Source organism: Pseudopodoces humilis, chromosome 23 (assembly GCF_049639895.1).
Source record: "Pseudopodoces humilis isolate 2021_Gansu_Grassland_sample_001 chromosome 23, ASM4963989v1, whole genome shotgun sequence".
NCBI lineage: Eukaryota > Metazoa > Chordata > Aves > Passeriformes > Paridae > Pseudopodoces > Pseudopodoces humilis.
Window position 1 is genome coordinate 1,960,644 of NC_142222.1, and position 19,005 is coordinate 1,979,648.

General features: G+C 42.2%; 1 protein-coding gene across 4 annotated transcripts in view; it reads right to left on the bottom strand.

Annotated features, from left to right (window-relative positions):
• Positions 1-15,588, bottom strand: part of USP32 (ubiquitin specific peptidase 32) — a 62,156-nt gene extending 46,568 nt beyond the window's left edge. For 3 of the 4 annotated variants that reach the window (XM_014254982.2, XM_005525914.3, XM_014254981.2), the window contains exon 1: positions 15,477-15,588. In XM_014254982.2, the coding sequence (XP_014110457.1) occupies positions 15,477-15,534 (58 nt within the window). In that variant the 5' untranslated portion in view covers positions 15,535-15,588. Of the gene's footprint in view, positions 1-14,415; positions 14,622-15,476 lie in introns of those variants that run through there. The other variant, XM_088066117.1, reaches the window with a different exon arrangement.
• Positions 15,589-19,005: the final 3,417 nt, after the last annotated feature.

The following is a 19,005-nucleotide window of genomic DNA, read 5'->3' on the forward strand; positions in this document are numbered from 1 at the left end:
CTGTGAGAAATGTAGGGATTGGGGTATGGCACCACCTTTGTCCCCTCCAAAACTCACACTGAAAGGACAATTTTGACAACAAAAACTGGGCAGCAAATACCTGCCTCAGCAAAATCTGCTCTGCTGTTACCAGGCTGCTAGTGAAAATTATTAAGAGTCATCATAAAAATATAACTGCATGGCTAAATACAAGTAATATTGATATTTTTGTTTGTTCACGTCCTGCTTTGGAAAAAGAGAGGAGAAAATGGTTTTATCAAAGCTAATTCCTCACTAATCAAAGTACCCACACTGTATATTCTGTGGTACTTCCTCAGAGGCCTCTGCATCTGAGCTAAGGTTTGCAAAAATTACCTCAATAAAGTGTTTTATTCAAATACTGTAAGAAGGAATTAAAAATCTTCCTTAATTATAGATATTTTTGATGATGTAACTATTGAACATAAGGAATATAAGAACTGCCACACACTACAGTCTCTGCTTAAAGGTTGAAAGGAGTGGCTGGCCAAGCCTAGTGGAGTTATTACAGCTTAGAAAAAGTTATTATATACCTTCCCTGTGATAAATGCATCAAGAGCAAACACAATAAAAGTGTTTAAAATTCCTATTTAATATTTATTTGCAAAGTCAGGCCAGCCACAAAAACACCTTCCCTTACTAGGCTTTTCCCCCCACCCTTCAAAATGAAAGCACCCTGATGTAAAATGCTGAGAAATAGAGGCTGAGACCCAAAGCAGCTTTCCAAAGCAGCCACTTGTCTGATGGAGCAAAGGTGACGAATAAAAGCATTTGAACTCTTAATACTGCCTGAGACATCCAGGCAAGAGACACTTAACCTCTCCCTGTCTTGTCTCAGCACTGAAATGGATGTAAATTCCAGCTTGCATCAGACAGATGTGTGATAAATGAGCTAAGATATTGTGTAAAAGCACTATAAAAAGCTGATTTAATCAGTGAAAAGGGCAGAATTCCAAGCGTTTAACTGAGAGGAAGGTGGAATTAATCTGTCCTGGCTACTATAAACTGACCAATTAACATCAGGTAGAACTAATTGGACACAGAAACACCTCCAGAATCACAAAAGCTCCATGCAAATCATCATTGCCATTAGGAGGAGTAGCAGTGACCACACCAAAAAGCTGATCTTTGTCCCAAAAGCCTGAAATACTTCATTTGACCACGTGAAAATAAAGGATTTATTCTGGTTCACAGGTTCCCAGCACAAAACCCAAACCAGCCCATCCAAGGGAGAAAAACCACAAGGTATCAACAATGCTGAAAGTCAAAACAGGAAACAAAATATTGCATAAGCAGGAAGAGAAAACCCAGGATAAAAAGGTCAGTCAAGGTGAAGGGTCAAGAATCTTTCCAGCTCATCTGACTGACTGAAGTATTTCCCCAGAAACGGAAGCATCAAAATGCTCCCAATACTCTCCAAACACACCCTGAAATCTGAATTTCCAATGTCACTAACAGGTGAAAAGCAGCTTGCTAAGTCAATGCACTAAAAAAAAGTCTCACCAGCCCTGCACATCACAAGTACACAAAGCAAGCAATGATTTGCAGCCATCAGCAGAACACTGCATTTATTCTTTACCAAAAATAACCAAACCTGAATTCTAATAAAACCGACAACTTGCTCATCCTTCAGAAAGCAAGAAAAATTCACCTGTCTCAAGTTCTTCCTCACTTCCAGCTCAGGTTTTTTCATAATTCTAATATTTTGATTTTTAAGTGACAATTTTAGAGGTTTAATATCAAACTCACAGGGCATATAATTCTCTAACCAGACAATTATCTTCCCTGTAATCACTCGCTCAATATTTCCCTTAGGAATCTTCATCCTAGTTATACATGGAAATTTTATTACTTTTTTCATTAGTCTTTATTGTGACTTAATGGCTGTGGTTATGAAGTTGTCAAGAACCAAAGCAATTACTAAAAAGCTTCAAAGAGGTAAAATGTGCAAGTGAAAGTAAAGAGTGTTTGGGAACAACCCCAAATTGGAGGAACCAACTGCAAAATACAATTGAGATAAATGAACCAGCTATGACTAAAAAGTCAACCTTCACACCCACACATCCTTGCTAAAAAGGAATCCATTTGGGAATATTTTGGGAGAAAACACAGACTAAGAATTCCTGCCTTCCCTAATGGAAAAATGAATCCACTCCTAAGGAATCTTCCATAACTGGAATATCAGAAATGGCTCCACTCAATTTACACAGGGCACCTCCATAAAGGCTTCACACAAGATTTAGCAATAACAGGAATTTAAGGATAACACCACCATGGTTTGGGTATTTAAAAAAAGGAATTATTCAATTCAGCTGTACTTTTTCCTTGGTTTTGGTAGCAGTGGCTCATCCTGTGGATGAAGCTTTCCCTGGTTCTATCAGACCTTCCCCCAGTGCATATCAAAGGTTTAACATCTCCTGTGCAGGGAGTGCAAGGAGATTTAGTCATTACAATAGGATTCGCCAATTTTCTGTAACATGAACACTTAGCATTTATGTGATGTTTTTAATCTTCAAAGAGCTTACTCCTCACGGTCCCATCCCCAAAAGAATGCCAGAATTCCCAGCCTGTTTTATCCCTCTCTATCTCCATCAGGGCACATTGCTGTTTGGATTAACTCTCCCAGTAAGACCAGTGTGGAGAGGAACTGGTACATAACAGCCAGTGAAAAAAAAAAAATTAAAAAATAAAATAAAAAACCCCAATAATAATAATAATAATAATAACAACAACAACAGTGAAATAATCCTCCCACTATCTGAGCATGGAAATGTTATTGGTCATATTTCAGACCCCCAGGAATTAAAGGAGCTCCCCGGTCCAACCATATGAGCCATGGGATAAATCTGAAAATTCACAACACTTTGCAGATCAGTAAAATCTATTTTACCATTTCTACAACTGCAAATTTAAGCACAATAAACTGCAATATGATGTATTAGGGACAAAAAGTGGTTCCTGTTATCAAGTAAAGAATTGGTAAGCTCATTCTCCAGGAGCAATTCCTAGCCCTGGATCATCCCAGGATGTCACCTTTCCCACCCAGGGGCCCCTGTCCTCTGCTGGCTGGGAAAAGGGCCAAAAGGGGAACAAGTTTTAAATGGTTTTCAAATGGTTTTAAAGAGAACACACATCATCTTGAAGAGTAGCACTGAGAACCCTGAACTACCCTCCAAAAGATAACATGGGCTAAAAACTAATCAGGAGTCTGGGATGCCAATCTTCACCCAAATTCCCAATATTTGCTTTCCCTTTCCACTGATGCACCTTCATAGTTGTGGTTTGCACAAGATTTCCCAGGTGAATATTTTACCTCTCAATCTTTCCAGCATTTAGAATTAATATTTAGTCCTGTTTAGATTAGAAACTAAACCCTGCTTTTCTGAGCTGTCCCTTCATCAGTGTTCCTGGCAAACACACTGAAAGTTTGTGTTGTTATAGGTGAGCAGAGCAGCTTCAAAAAAGCTGCTTCTGCTTTATTGCCACCATGAAAATCATTGAGACTTTATGCTTGTTAAGATTCACAAAATTACAATATAGAATTCATTTCCAAGAAATAAACACCCTGTTAAAATGAAAGGCAACTGCCAACTATGTAAATGCAAACACCACATAAGGACCGTGCTACAAAATAAATTGTAATATAACAAATATTTCATATCCTGTCTCCCAACAGTGCCAAAGATACTAAATGCAGCTGTAATATGAATTGTTCTTTAAATAAAAAATTATAGTCTAAGCCTGAAAGTTAAACAGAAGCTACAGCTTCTACATAGGAAGGCAGAGTTTCCCATCACCTTCAGGGAGGATGAGAGGCAAGAAAGGAGTTCTAATTTGGGATTGCTGGCATAGTTTTGATCAAATATTCACTCCAGTGTTGGCCTCTGGCAGCTAAAAGAGCCAACTCTAGTAAAGCACAGTACTTACATACTATGACACAAATAATAAAAGATTCAGGTAATATTTATACATCACTACATCTTAATTTCTAAAGTCAGAGGAAAAATATGACTCACTTGTAAGTCAGGTGTTCTGGCACAAACACTCCACATGTGTGTATTCACATGGCCAAGAGAAGGCTCTCTGCTTCCAGCCTTCCTATTCCCAGCTCTTGGGGACACATCTGTCTAAAATATCATCTCAAACTCAGATGAAAAGGGAATATTTTAGTGTCAGATCCCAAATTTCTGTCTCCTGTCACACTGCTACAAACACATAATGACAAGCTTTATATACAACCTGTGAGAGGCTGAAAAATACCAGCAAAATCACAAATACAGACACTAGACTAGGGAGTGAAGAAATAAAAACCACCATGTGCTTATTTCTGGGACCCCATTACATGTTTGGTAGAACACCAAGAACTGAATCAGAGCTTTATTTTTTAATAGACAATAGAAAACAATTAGCATTACTATTTCCAATCTCCACTGCTGCATCTCCTGTTAAGAGAATCCTCAATTAACAACCCAGGATTCATATTTAGTATTATCCTGAAAGATGCCATACTAATTTTACATTACAGAATTTCTCACTGAAGATATTCAGCATTAGATGTACATGATTCCTAAGGCTCTCCATGGGGAAGGATGAAACAGCATCTTTAGATCCACCCTGGAACAGCTGCATTGGAAAGCAGCTCCCAGTCATTCCAGTGCCACTGAGCAGCTCGGATGGATGGGATGGCTCCAATTCCAGAGATTCATACAAACACACTGCCCATTGTTCCACAGCAGCAGAAAAGGTGTCAGAATGACTTTACACCAAAGAGCCCCAGTGCCCTGAACGGAGGCAGCAGCTGGAATCTCTCCCTGAATCCCTGGAGAGACTCACAAGATATCCTCAAGGACATTACAGTCTCTATTAGCAGCAGTACATTTACATAATAAATTATGAACATTTTATGATTCTATATTTATCAAATATTTTCTATTCTGCTTTTCAACCTCTATCTCTGTAACACTGTGGCCTCTGCAGATATTTATCCTGTGTTCTGCACTGGAATTAGTGCATGTTGGGGTTTCTTCCTGCTCTGCCCTATCAACATCACAATCTACTCATTATTTTAAAAATAACATTAGTTCTCACAACACATTTACACCACAATTCTTTAACCAAGGTGATCAGAAGACAACACTGAATTGCAGGCAACAAAAAAAGTGGGGAATTGGTTAATGGCAAAAAGATCAATTATAATTCTTTAGGCAAAGACAAATCATGTTGTTAGCTGCAGGATTGGAAAACAGGGACCAAAAAGTTCTCTACTCTTCCACTGCTAACAACCCTCCCTAAGATCCTGGCACAAAATCCAGGCTGCCCTGACTGCACCAACTGCTGCTCATTCATCCTAAAGCACTCCTGTTTCAGCTGTACAAAGTGCAAATCCACTTTCTCAATGTTTAAACTAAAATCCAGGATAACTGTATCACATCATGAGGGAAAACGTGCAAGAAATCTTGACAAGACGAGGAAATTTCCAGAGTAAGATTTTGCTTCTGGATAACACCTAACAGCTAGAAACAGGGATTGAAAAGAAGTGCTTCTTCAGCCCAAAATACATTCATGATGCCACATTCAAGTTCATTTTTAGAACAAATTCAATCTGCAAAACTCAAGTTCTCATAATTACTATCCCAATACTTTCAGTTCTTTTTCCCCCACATCCACAGACTTATTCAATCTGGTACTTCCTGTTCTGCTTAGGGCTCTGTGTTTCTTCCACTTTTTTATTTCATTCAAGGTCTCAGAATTTGAAAAGAAGAAATTTTGCAAACTAATGGAGTAAAATTAATCACTTGAAACAATTCCAGCATCTGAAGGGAGCTTACAAGGAAGCTGGAGAAGGACTCTTCATCAGGAACTGTAGTGGTAGCAATGGGTTCAAACTGGAAGAGGGCAAGCTTAGATCAGATATACCTTAGAATATCTATTTCTTAGACAGAAATTCCTGTTAAAATATTTCAGCTCTGGAGTCTGTCACAAATCCTGAGCACTGCCATTATCACCAGATTTGAGATAAGGAACATCCATTCAAAACACAAAAGAAACATAAGTATCCATTCTATATTAAATACTTAATGTGAAATTAAAATGTGATCGGATGACAACTGAAAGACCAGCTAACAAAAAGACAGATACAATGTGAATAAAATCACTGGTTTTGAGGAAGAATTCCAAAGGGCTTGTAGTAGGTTTTATTTGGAAAGGATGAAGCCTACATTTTTATACAGAATGCAATTCTCTCTTATTTCGGCCCGGTGACATTGCCTCTCATCGCTTGTGGGCCCAATTCAGACTCTAAACTAAGTGAAACAGCTTCAAAGGATTTGGACATTTAAAAAAAAATCATCAAAATAAAGGTTAGCAATTCCTTTTGCCTTTGTAGCTGCTGGCTGGAAGCAGTGCCTGGCTCAGAGCAGCTCCCACTGCCTGGGCCTGTGGCTGCACAGCCTGACCAGGAGGAAGTCAGATCTCTTTTTAAGGTACAGACTGGCTCAGTGCCTATTTAAAACCACTCCAAAAGTCAGAACTGCAGTGTCTGACAAAGCCAGACATTCTTTCTGCCCATCTCAGTCTGTCCAGTGTTTCCCACCACAAGGCCCTGCTGGTTTTTCAAGAGCATCCCTGTCCCAGGAACTCTGGTTTGGAGAGAACTCCTTGGTGGGCACATGACCCTGTGCAGTTCAGCACCACCACCAATAATACCTTGTTTTGCCCCAAACACAGCCCATGGGAAGCACAGGTCACCTCCAAACCACATTTCCATGGGATGGGAGAGGCTTGTCCTGGGCTGTGACTGGTTAAAAGGAGGATTTAACCACCCTGGAGATCAGGGCATGTCACTGGATCTGCCAAGTCACCCTACCTGTGACAGCTGAGCACTCCAGTGACTCAGTGAGCAGCTATTTCAGGGCTTGCACCAGTCCCACATTAAATAACATTTATACAGTGGAACATAAACCCTGGTCACTACAAACTGCCTGATTAGCCCTTGTCCAAACCTTTCTCAGCCATCTCCTTTTATTCAACACCAAATAAAGGCCCTGTTGCAAATGTTACCATATTTTTATAAGAAAAATGGTTCTGGTAAACTTTTAGATTATTAAACCAAGAGTCTCACATCTCTGGGATTTAGGCACATTCCATAATATGCTAAAATAATTAAGGAATTTCCTTTAATTGCCATTCTAATGAATTAATACATTAACATAGAAAAATTCTGTCTAGCTCGCACCGGTTTTTAAGCAGATTTGGTGAACTACTACAAAGCCCATATGCAGACAAATTTAGTGTCAAACCAAGATATGAACTCAGTTTATAGCCATTAAAAATCAGAAATGCAGAAGAGATTTTACATCCGTTTAATAAGCAGCATTTCAAAGTGATGCACTTTCCAAATAAGCTCCACCTGTAGGGACCAGGTCAGCCCTGCTCAGCTGTAAATACAACCCCATAAAAATCCCCATTTCTCAGAGGTGTTAAAATTCATTATGGAAAAAAAAAAAAAGAAATGAAAACTACTATTACACAGCTCAGCTGCAAACATTAAAGCTACAGAGCCTATGAGATATGGAGTCATCACTAACAAAGGTACGGTGTCCCTGAAGAAATCACAAAAGAAAATGTGCATTAGGATTTTGCCACTTTTTTTAGGCAAGCAGGGAATTTTGTGCTAGCAATAATCCAGCATTCAAAGTTTGGTGAATTAGGCCCTTTCAAACTGTTAGGCAGAATCTACCTTAATGGATTTTTCTTCTACATTCATCTTTGCCCAAAGGCTGCATTGTCTCATTATGTAAATGACCTTTTCATATGAAAATTAAATGTTAAAGATGCTTTTTGTAGCTCTTCAATACTGCAAATATCACATGGACATTCACAATAATTCAGACTAAGTACAACTTATAGAAAAAGCACCTGCTTCAAGGAATGGAACAAATTAAGAAATAACTTGTTTTTAAATGACTAAAAATTGAAAGTCTTAATTAGAATTAACCCACAGAACTTTCTTTTCTATACAGAAACTCAAACTAGAAACCCATCAGACAAAGAAGAGCCCTAAAAGAGGCCTGTAGGAGACCCTAAAAACCCCCAACTGGGCAGTTCTGGTTTATATCAGACTTGGAAATAACTAAAGTCAGTGGACAGAAACAACTCTGTGATTTGAAAATGCGACACTCATCCTACCCTTCTTCCATCAGCTTTCCGTATGCTCACAGTATTTGGAACTTCTTGGAACAGAGCAGGATTATTTTAATAATAATTAATAACTGAAGTCATACAGATGTCATAAGAGCTCAAGACTCATTTGACCTCCCACATACCAAATGATTTATACCAATGTATGGCTTCACCTAACCAAGGATACACTCAATTTTCAGAAGATAGTGACACTTTTTGAATGACAGATATTAGTAACACCTGGTGTTTTAAATACAGAAAAATCCTAACCAGTCCTACCTCAAAGCAGAAGTCATACAATAATCCTAATTTACAGAATTCAATAGACACTTCATGCCTCACCTCATCACATTACTTGTTAATGCTATGTTCTTTTTCATTCTCACAGGCTTGTCATCCTTTCAGAGGCCCATTTTTGAATCTGATTTCATTTTCTTGAGTACTAAAGAACTGAATGCCTTACTTATTTTATGAAAGGAGACAGTGGGCCGAGTTCCCTTGAGCAGAGCAAAGGGGTGAGGGTTGTTTTACTCATTCCTGCCACAGTGCCAGCAGCCAGAAAGCCTGAAACTGTTACAAGTCAAGTAAACAGGATTCAAAGTAGTCCCCTCTTATTTTTTTTACTTTCACATTTCATTAGAGATGCTTCATCTCACACTGAACAACTTCTTAGTTTCTATTTTCGTCCTTTTTTTTTTTCTTCTGTAGGATACTGTCAGGTAGATTTAGGACTTCATCAGAACAAGACTTTACAAAATTCATCCTGAACAGAAATATTTTATAGAATCTATCAGGTTGGAAAGTATCTCAGGAGGTCACTTGGTTCACCCTTGTGCTTGAAACTGGGTCAAGGCTGAGCTCAAAACCAGCTTCTGGAGGGTTTTGTCCAGGCAGAGCTTGGAAATCTCTAAGGATGAAAGTTCAACAACTTTCTCTGGGCATGTATATTTTAAAAAAAGCCTGATGTTACAGGAGGAAAAACTAGAATCTGATTAGAAACCATAAAACAACTGATGTCATTGATTAAAATATAGGAAATAAAGGTTTAAGACCTGTGAGATACATAGACATATAATCTATTATATATATATATATATATACACATATATATATAAAATCTATAATCCAAAGAAATGTTTTGAGGACTCAGTTTCAGTCTACAACAAGATAAGAAAATGTATTACATACAGAATAGCCTGATAGTGGTCTTTTCACTTATATCAAGATATTTAACACTCAAAATGAGGATTTGTTCAGCTTATCCTGTGACCTCCAGCCCTATGGCTGGAATAATATCTATTTAAACTCCCCTGGCAGCTTTCCTGACTGCTTTGATTGGAATCTCCAGTAACACGCTGACAGGACAAAACTGTGGCTAGTATTGTGAGCCTGCTTGTATTTAGAGATGTGATTCACCTGAGAAGTGAGAAACCAGAGGATTCCCAATGTTTACTGAATCATAATTCAACTTTTTGAGGGTTTTCTCCTTTAAGATGATCAACTTTTTCTTATTTATGAAACACCTATGTTCTTAAATCCTCTTTTCTCTGACTTGCATCACTCTCTGTACATTCAACACTTGAGCAATCACCAAGTTTCTGCCATGCTTGGGAACTTAGATCATCTAAGAATTACCAAAAACCTCCTAAAAGGATGCAATCAGCTCCCACAGAACCACAGAACTTGCAGCACCCTAAGCAGGAGGCAATATTCATCCCTAATTTGAAAGTTTTCACTGGTAAAGAGCCTCTAAAAACCACAAAAGGTATTTCAGGAAAGGAAATTTACCGTTAGCTGACTTAACTTCACCAATGTTCCTCATTTCCAATAGGAAATAATTCGGGTAGTTCTAAGCAAGAGGCTGAAACTCCTTGGGCTCACTTCCCTGAACTTGGAACCTGAGGTAAAGGAGAAAGTGGTGGCTGCAATTTAGCAGCTGAAGAATTACAGATTAAAAACTGACTCTCTTCCAACAGATCAAGTGTAGCTGTATGGAGAAGGGTTTGGGAGTGCTGCTGGGAGGGGCTGGACATGTCCTGTGTCCTGGGCTGACCCCACAGCGTGGGCAGCAGCAAATGGGGGATTCTGCCCCTCTGCCCCTCAGGCGAGATCCCACCTGCAGAGCTGCCCCCAGCCCTGAGGTGCAACTCTAGAAGGACTTGGAGCTGCTGGAGCGAGTCCAGAGAAGGCACCAAGATGACTGGATGAGGGATGAAGCAGCCCTGCTGGAAGCAATGGGTGAGGGAACTGGGATTGTTCAGCCTGGAGAAGAGAAGCTTTAGGGTGACCTCACTGCAGCCCTGCAGTACCTAAACAAGAAACACAGAGAGAAACATTTTACAAGGGCCTGGAGTGCCAGGACAAGAGGGAATGGCTTCACACCGACAGAGAGTGGATTATGTTGGATATTAGGAAGAAATTCTTCCCTGTGAGGGTCATGAGGCCCTGGCACTGGTTGCTCAGAGAAGCTGCCCCATCCCTGGAAGTGTCCAAGGCCAGGTTGGAGCAACCTTCTCATGGAAAGTGTCCATGGCAGGGGGGTGGGACAAGATGAGCTTTGAGGTCCCCTCCAACCCAAACCAGTCCATGTTTCTAAGAAACATCTTCTCATCAGTTCATGGAAGTTTCAGCAGAATTCCCCAAGTCACTCCTGCCTTTGAAATACACGTTCAGCAGAGACTACTGAGGTGCCCTCCCAAACAAGCACCACAACTGAATGCCAGAGTTGTGAAATAATTACTGCTCTGTGAATTTGAGCGGCCACTTGCAGCTCTGCAGCTTTATAAACAGGAAGTGTGAAGCTCTGCATTCATACCTGCTTTCATCATATGACAGAGCCCTGAAGCCATCAAATACTGGCTGACATAACAAGCCTCACTGTAGAATCTAGACTGTCTCCACAGTGGATTCTATTCATTCTGATAGCTAAAAAAAAAAGGCTGAGAGACTTCTAGGCATTTTTACCACATGCCTCTGAAACTCAAGGCTCAGAAAAGCACAGGTTTATACCCTTAGAAAATAACATATCCTGAAGAACCTTCACCTCCCTATCATGGTCAAGCTCTGGTTTTCAGCTGTGAGAGAAAATAAAGCAGAACAATCCCCTTCATGGAATACAGAAAGAATAAGCCACTAAAATGGCTCCCTGATCATTTTTCCTAAAAAGATGTTTGGGATTTAAAAAGTTAATTTCATAATCTGGAATAATAAAAAGCAGTTTTCCATGGGCCCAAGGGCTGAGTCCATGGATTTGTCACCAAGCTGAGATCGACAGCCTCAACTAGATGATTATATATTTGCACAAGTTTTCCATCATCCTTTTGTCAGATTTATGACATCTGTACGCTTGAGGATGTTAATGATCAGACACTAGATATATTTGCCTTGATTTAAATAAAACAAATGTAGCTATTTTTCAAATTCAATCAAGACACAAAAGGTCATTAGCAAGATTTATCCTCTGCCCATCACACAACATTAGTCATTACTGGCACACACTCACCAACCTCCTTGTGGGTTAGAGCGGGTTTTTGTTACTTTGATGGGCTTGGTGTTCTCCAGTTGGTACCATCTCAGGGACACACAACCAGGGAAGAAAACTGCCTTTAAAAACCACTATTCCATGAGCTCTCCAGAGGCAAAACCTGTGGAATTGATACACCTGCAAGTTTTGCCTTGCTGTTAGCTGGCATTTTAACTACATGTACATTTTCCCAACAGCAGCACTATTTCATTTTGCTTTCATTTTGCTCTTTTTCTCAGAGATCACTGAGCACAGGACCAAACACAATTAAATGGATTTATCAGCAGTCACCATTTCTCCAAATTCTACGCTCACTGACCATGCTGATGTTGTGGCAGCTCCCCTTCCTCTACCCTGCACTCATGAAACAAAAATTTTACCTTGCTTCGAGCAGAAGGAAAACTCTGCCTTCCTCTCTGGCCCAAATTTGACAGATCAATGACTATTCACCAGCATTTATTTTAAGTGGTTCCATGAGTCAATATTTAGCATAGATAATTCAGGTGGAAATGGCCTGAATTACACCTGCTCTAAGTAGCATCCACAGAAACTTTGACTACAGATTCTACAGTTTCATAATTCACAAGTATCTACATAAATTTATGCTCAGTCTATGTTTATCCTCTCAAAGTTACTGAAGCAGAACACATTAACAGCCACTGGAAAATACAGTCCATAGGGATCTGAAATAAACCAGCCACCAATATCACACAGGAATCTCTTTCCTAGAATTCTTATTAAAATATTCCACAAACAACACAGGACAGTGCAGGAGCTGCTGTGCTGGAGCTAATACAATAGTGATAAAAAGTTCTTCTTCTTATAAAGTTTTACAGGCCCAAAGACAGCTCTTTGAGGAATTGGGTGTCAAGACTGGAAGCAGGAGATAAGGCAGGCTTTAGAGCACCATCTCCTTGGCAAGGCCAGAGCACCCAGACAGCCTGATGGACACAGTGGTAGGAGAGGAGTGGGAAATCAGAGACAAACATTGAAAAGTCCACCAGAACAGGACACTGGCTGATTTGCAGCACTGCTCTAGGAAGAAAATTGCTGCTGGAGTTTAGGCCTAAGAAAAAAGCAACGAGCTCAAGAGCCACAGTACCAGTTCATGCCACCACAAATTTAGTTTGATAAAATAACTGACAATTTCATGCTCAGTTTGGAACAAAGCACTTCTGACTTCACCTCTAATGACCTGCCCAAGGATTTCATCTCCTCACAAAGAATCCATCCTCGGAAGGAGGTCTGTGGGGTCAGGAATAGCTCTCCTCACTTCTCATACCTTTTCCACAGCAATACTACTTTGTGCCTCTGGCTACTATAAATAAGATGACCACAATTGGCAAAATTCATAAAAAGAGATGTCCAAAATAGCATCCCTTGCTTTCCACAGTCAGGCTGCAGAGGCAGACCCAGATCTCAGGGAGGCTGATGAGACTCCTGTGACCTGCACTGGTGGACACAGGACAATTTCACCCATCCACACGGCCACGTCACCACAGCAGTGTCAGCTGCCTGTGCCAAGGAAAAGGAGGAAAATAAAACAGCAGGACTGTCTCCTGTTCAAGGGTGGAAAAGGCCATCAGCACCAGCCTGCACTGGCACTTTCATCTCCTTGAACAGAAGTTACATTTTAGCTACAGTTATTTATATTGTGAGCCTTTAACCACAACCCCCCTCATCTTCACAACCTTTGGCTACTACCAAAATGGAATTGCAATAAACGAATTTGCTTAAAAGTCAGCCCTATTTTCTGAAGCTGACAGAAGCACCATTTTTCTGAACAACTGAAATTCAAATGGGTGACTCAAAAATACGATCACAGCATTCTGAATGATTACCACAAGTACAGGTAACCACTACTGATTACTCATGAAGAATTCCCAGTTGAAAAATTTGTACAAATAGCACCTAATACAAAACTTTCTCGGCATTTAACAACCAGGAAACAACTTTAGAGAAGGTTGATCTAACTGGAGATTAATATATTTGGCTTTCTTCTCTTAATGTTTAAGTTTATCCATTATCTCTGTTTGCATCCACAGAAACGCCACAAGTACCAACAAGGTTCTGTGGAAGTAAGAATGGTCTAAAAAATAATGTTTTGATAACTGGACTGTTTTATACATACAGTGATTCACTGGTTAAGTAAACAACATAGTTATTTAGCAAAACATCAATTTATAACAGAGTGCCTAAAACAACCTTTCTCGTCTCCTACAGAAAAACAGTATTGAAGGTCTCACATAGAGAAGAAAAACATCAAAAAAAAATAACAAAGGCAAGTATTGTATTCACAATAATATGAATATTATTACACACACAGAAATAATTTCTTATTAAGAAGAAATCAATCTTATTAATTATGAAGCACCCAAATCAACTTGCTTGATTTTGAAGCAGTGTGAGAGTTTAACTTTAAAATTCACAACACTTCTTTTTTCTTCTTTAGGAACTTTGGAATATACATCGTGACCAAATGACTGTATTTTCCACCAAACAGCTTATTTCAAACACTTCATGATATATTTAACTTCACACCTCTACCAAGCTGCATTTATAACTCCAGCTCTTCTAAAAATACGTGCACCAAAGCTTTCAAAGACTTCCTATACTTTCACTAGTAGGGAAAATTCTTCAGGGCTGTTATGTTTAAAATCTGCAACGCAAGTGCAAGTGACTTTGAATCATACGTTTGTTTCTCCTGCTTGACACTACGTTGCTCCATTTCCTATCTGACATGGCATCCCTCAGAGGCTCCAGCAGAAAAAAAAAAATTAGAAAATATTTAACAAAAACCCCATTTCACGTCAACTTGTTTCTTTTTCAGTTAACACCCAGTGGTTCCTCCCAGTTCTCCCTTATCACTCCTGACATGCCTCTCACATGCAAGCAGGAATAAAAAGGGCAGCTATACATTGGCTTGAGCTTATGAATTTTATCAGGGCTTTAAATATCAAACAGGTGAGCTGCTTTACCTGCACTGCATCACGTGAACGCACAATAGGGCAACAATTACAAACACCTGTCCTTCCTGCAAACCATTTACCGCTGAAAATTCCTGTCCCTCTTTGTCCTTGGACTTGGCTATCAGTTCCAGAGCCAGGGAGCTTCCAGGGTGTAGCTTACTGTCGCCTTGGAGCCCTGCAGCTGCAAGCGTTCACCATTCAGCTTGTTTATGTTTTCCCTTGGCTAGTTCCTCTTTAAATCCTCCGGGAGGACCCTAAACCGGGCTCACATCAACCGAGCGACATCAACCCCGAGGCACGCACGCCACATCCATCTTTCCATGCGGAGCTGCAGATGCGTGATCCCCGAGCACGGGGAAGTAAACACGAGGAGCGGGAGGGCCGGCAGAGCCGGGAGCTGGGTGACAGCCCTGTCACAGCGGGATGGCAGCGCTTCCCGATTTATCCGGGCTGCCCGCGCACAGCCGGCCAGCCACAGGCGAAGGCCGGGCCGAGGGCGGCGGGGAGGGGACGGCACCGGCGGTGGGGACCGGGCCCTGCCGGGGCCGCGTTAAAGAAGGGGAGAGAGAGAAATAAATAAATAGATAAGATAAATAAAAAAACCACGGGGGGGGGGGGTGGCCGGAAAGGTGGGGGGAAGGAGCCCCCGAACGGCGCAAGTGCCTCCGCGCGGGGTCCGTCATGGAGGTGCCGCCTCACCGCCCGCTGGCGGGGGGCAGCGCGGCCCCCCCCCCCGCCCCACCAACCTCCACCCACCCTCCCGTCCTCCCCGCCGCCCCCCTCACCCCTCCGCAGGGCCTCGTCGTAGCCGAGGAAGCCGATGCGGGACTCCTTGGCGCCCATGGTGCCGCTCAGTCCATGGCCGCGGCGGCGCCCGCCGGAGCCGCTACCGACGGGGGAGGGGGGGCGGGGCCGCCCGGGGGGGGCGGGAGGAGGAGGAGGCGGCGGCCGCGCGCCCGCCCCGCCGCAGCAGCCTCCATCGCGGGTCACGTGGGGCGCGCGCGCCGCGTCACGTGGGGCGCGAGGAGGACAGGGCGGGGCTGTGATTGGCCAGCGCCGGCCCTTCCCCCCAGCCTCTCCCGCCGCCCGCGCGGAGGCGCCGTCGCGCGTCCCTTCAGGGGTGGCTGAGGGGGAGCCGCAGCGTTCGGGGCTCTGCAGCGCTGCGGCCGCGCCGGTGCCTCCACGGCTCCGGGCCCGCTCCTCGGCCGCAGAAGAAGGAGCTGTGACGAGGAAGGACCTGGCTCTGCCCCGGCACGGGCTCTTCGGAAGGTGTCGCTTGCGAAAGCTGTCAGCGCTTCCCGTGGCGTGCACCGGGGAGAGGAGAAGGACTGCGGTGCGATGGGGCCTCCGGCGGAACAGCCCCAGGCTTCTATGGGAGGGTGAGAGTCGCAGCACCCTCAAAGCGCACAGGCAACAGCCTCAGTCCTCACAGGGAATCAGCCCTCAGCCCCCTCAAACCTCACAGGGATCATCCCCTCAGTGCCCTCAAACCGCACAGGGAACAGCCCCTCAGCCCCCTCAAACCTCGCAGGGATCATCCCCTCAGTGCCCTCAAACCGCACAGGGAACAGCCCCTCAGCCCCTTCAAACCTCGCAGGGGATCATCCCCTCAATGCCCTTAAACCACACAGAAAATAAGCTCCTCAACCCCCAAAAAACTCATAGGGGATCAGCCTGTCAAACCTTACACGGTCAAACTCCCTCAAACCTCTCAGGGGGAGCAGCCCCTCAGCTCTCTCAAACCTCTCAGGGCACGGGGGTTCTCCTCAAAAAGTCCTCTAAGTCGCAGGGCTGCAGGCATGGGGTGTCAGTAGGAGGTTCCTGTTCCATTAAAATGTCTTTTCACTGTCTGAAACAGAAACACGGGCTGAATTGTAAAAGGATCAAAACCACCCCTGCCCTTTGCTGTTCTCCAGCATGTTTGCTTTTAGTATTCAGCCCAGGACTGACACAGAATGGGAGGATTTCCCAAATGGCTTTGTTACAACATTAAGCCTGGTAACCTACCCTGGGTCACTCCCGAGCAGAAAATAAGGAGTTTGAAAGAAAACACTGATTTCTAAGGGCAGCTTGTTCCAAGGATTGTTCCTGCACTGAAACAAAGCCTGTAAAAACACCACTTGCGAGTCATTCCCTAAGTTACTGTTTCTGCACGGAATGATCTTGCCACATCGGAGCTGCAGAAAGGTCAAGCCAGAGTTGCTTTCTCGCTGATGTAAGTTCATGCGTAGGTATTTTTATAGCAAACATTCCAAACAAATTTCATATCTGATATGCAAAGCCAGGAATGCTGCTTACAGAGACACGGGCTCCAAGGCCAAATTTCTCCTCGTGTAACCCAAGTGCAAACACACTAGAAATGAAATAAGCTCCATAAAGCCTCCTTGTATCTTTTCTGAATTGTTTTTTCTATCTTAAATTTGTGGCATATAAAAAAACCATATCATTTTCAAGCATAAAATCTGCCACAAAGAGACCTTTTACCTCTGGAATATAGGCTATGAGGATGAGGAAGAGAACTTAAGTGATTTTTAAAAATATAAATTAAATTGGTGGAAATATACTTCACCCATCAGCTGCTGGTTATGTATTTATCATTTAAAGAGTAAAGGTAAATGTAAAGGTAGCAGAGGAGTAAGAGGATATAATCTGCCTTGATGTATATATCCTCTTACTCCTACCCTACCTTTACATCTCTTCTCAACATAGTTCCTCACCAAGCAGCTTTCAGTTTAGAAAGAAAATAAACTCTTTAAAACATTTGAGAATGAATTCAACAATATGGCAACATGTCAATCAAAAGCTTAAGCTGGCAATACCAGAAACAGCTGGAGAAATCTGTTTTATCTTGTGATCAAGTGAAATATTCCATGGCATTCCTAGAGCCGTGTTCTGTTTGTGATGGACTCCTTTCTTGAAGTATTAACTCTCAGCTGAGGAGATGGGGTTTAATTCCTGACTTCTCTGTCATGTTCCTGTGTGACCTTACGTCCAGTAATAATATTTTAATGTTTTGGTTTCTCCTCTGTATTACAAAGATAATGAGAGTCTCATTTTGTCTGGAACGAGCAGCACTGGGACACAGCCAGCCCCAGACTGGCAGAGCAGTTAGAGAAAGCAATTAGAGCAGGAAGCAGCTTCATTGTGGGGTAAGGCAGCTCCACACCAATTCCTGCTGGTTTGCAGGCCAATTTCTCCAGGACTATTTATCCTCAGGCTCTTACTAGAGAGCAACAGCCAATTCCTGAGTACCAAAGCTCACCAGAGTCCTGAAACGACACTGCCAGTCCTGTTTTGTCTACACCCAGCAGTGAGGGACCCTGCCAGGACACTCTGACCTGATGCCTCTGCAGCCACCACAAAAATTACCACATTAATTTGCAAAATTATTTTATTTTTATCTGTGATGTCATGACAGAACCTCTACATGTAATTCACACAAATCCCACTCTCAGGCAATAGAGGATATCAGGCAGTATAGGGGGTTTAATAACAACTAAATCATGAAAAAAATGAATGACTGAAATTATAATTACAAGTCAGGTCCTACCACCAGCTTATAGTTATAGTCACAAACAGCTGACTGGGTATTTGGTGCAAATGAGGAAGCAGACCCCTCTAGTGAGGAGTTCCTTCCACTGTGGGAAGGAAAAGGGATTGGTGTGATGGTTCATAATGATGGCTAACATTTCCTATTAACCCAAAAACACATACCTCTTTCCAAGGAAAACGTATGATACTTTAAAAAAACTCAGCTGAAGTGGCATGCCTCATGTCCCAGAGGTACAGACGGTGTCCAAGAACCAGCAGAATTTTTTTTGAAAAGCACTTCAAAATCATTTACTGGATCCATTGTACACACCATGGCCTGCACCAAATTTAATCACAAAGATACTCTGGATTGGAAAGCCAGGCTGGAGGCTCCTGATGGCAGAGTCTTTGTTCAGATTAAATTAAGCATGTTCTCAAAGGCACTGAAGCAGGAACCCAGAGATAAGGCTGTGTGTGCTAACTCTGGATTAGATCTGGCAGTAAGTTTTTACTGAAGCCTTATTGGGGAGCACAAGATTATAGATGTTGCTGCTATTTAAATGCTATGTCAAAGGTAAATCAAATTAAGATACAGCGAATTTAGACTTGCATTAGATGAATTGAGCTCCTCTCTTGTCACAGAGAAGTGCTACGTATGCAAATCGAACTGGGCACGTGTCCTTTGGATTGCTGGGATTTATTTAATTATTCGCTAATCAAAAACTAATTCACAAGCACTTAGCAAATATCTGTAAGTGTCTCTGCATCACTGTCAAGGATCTG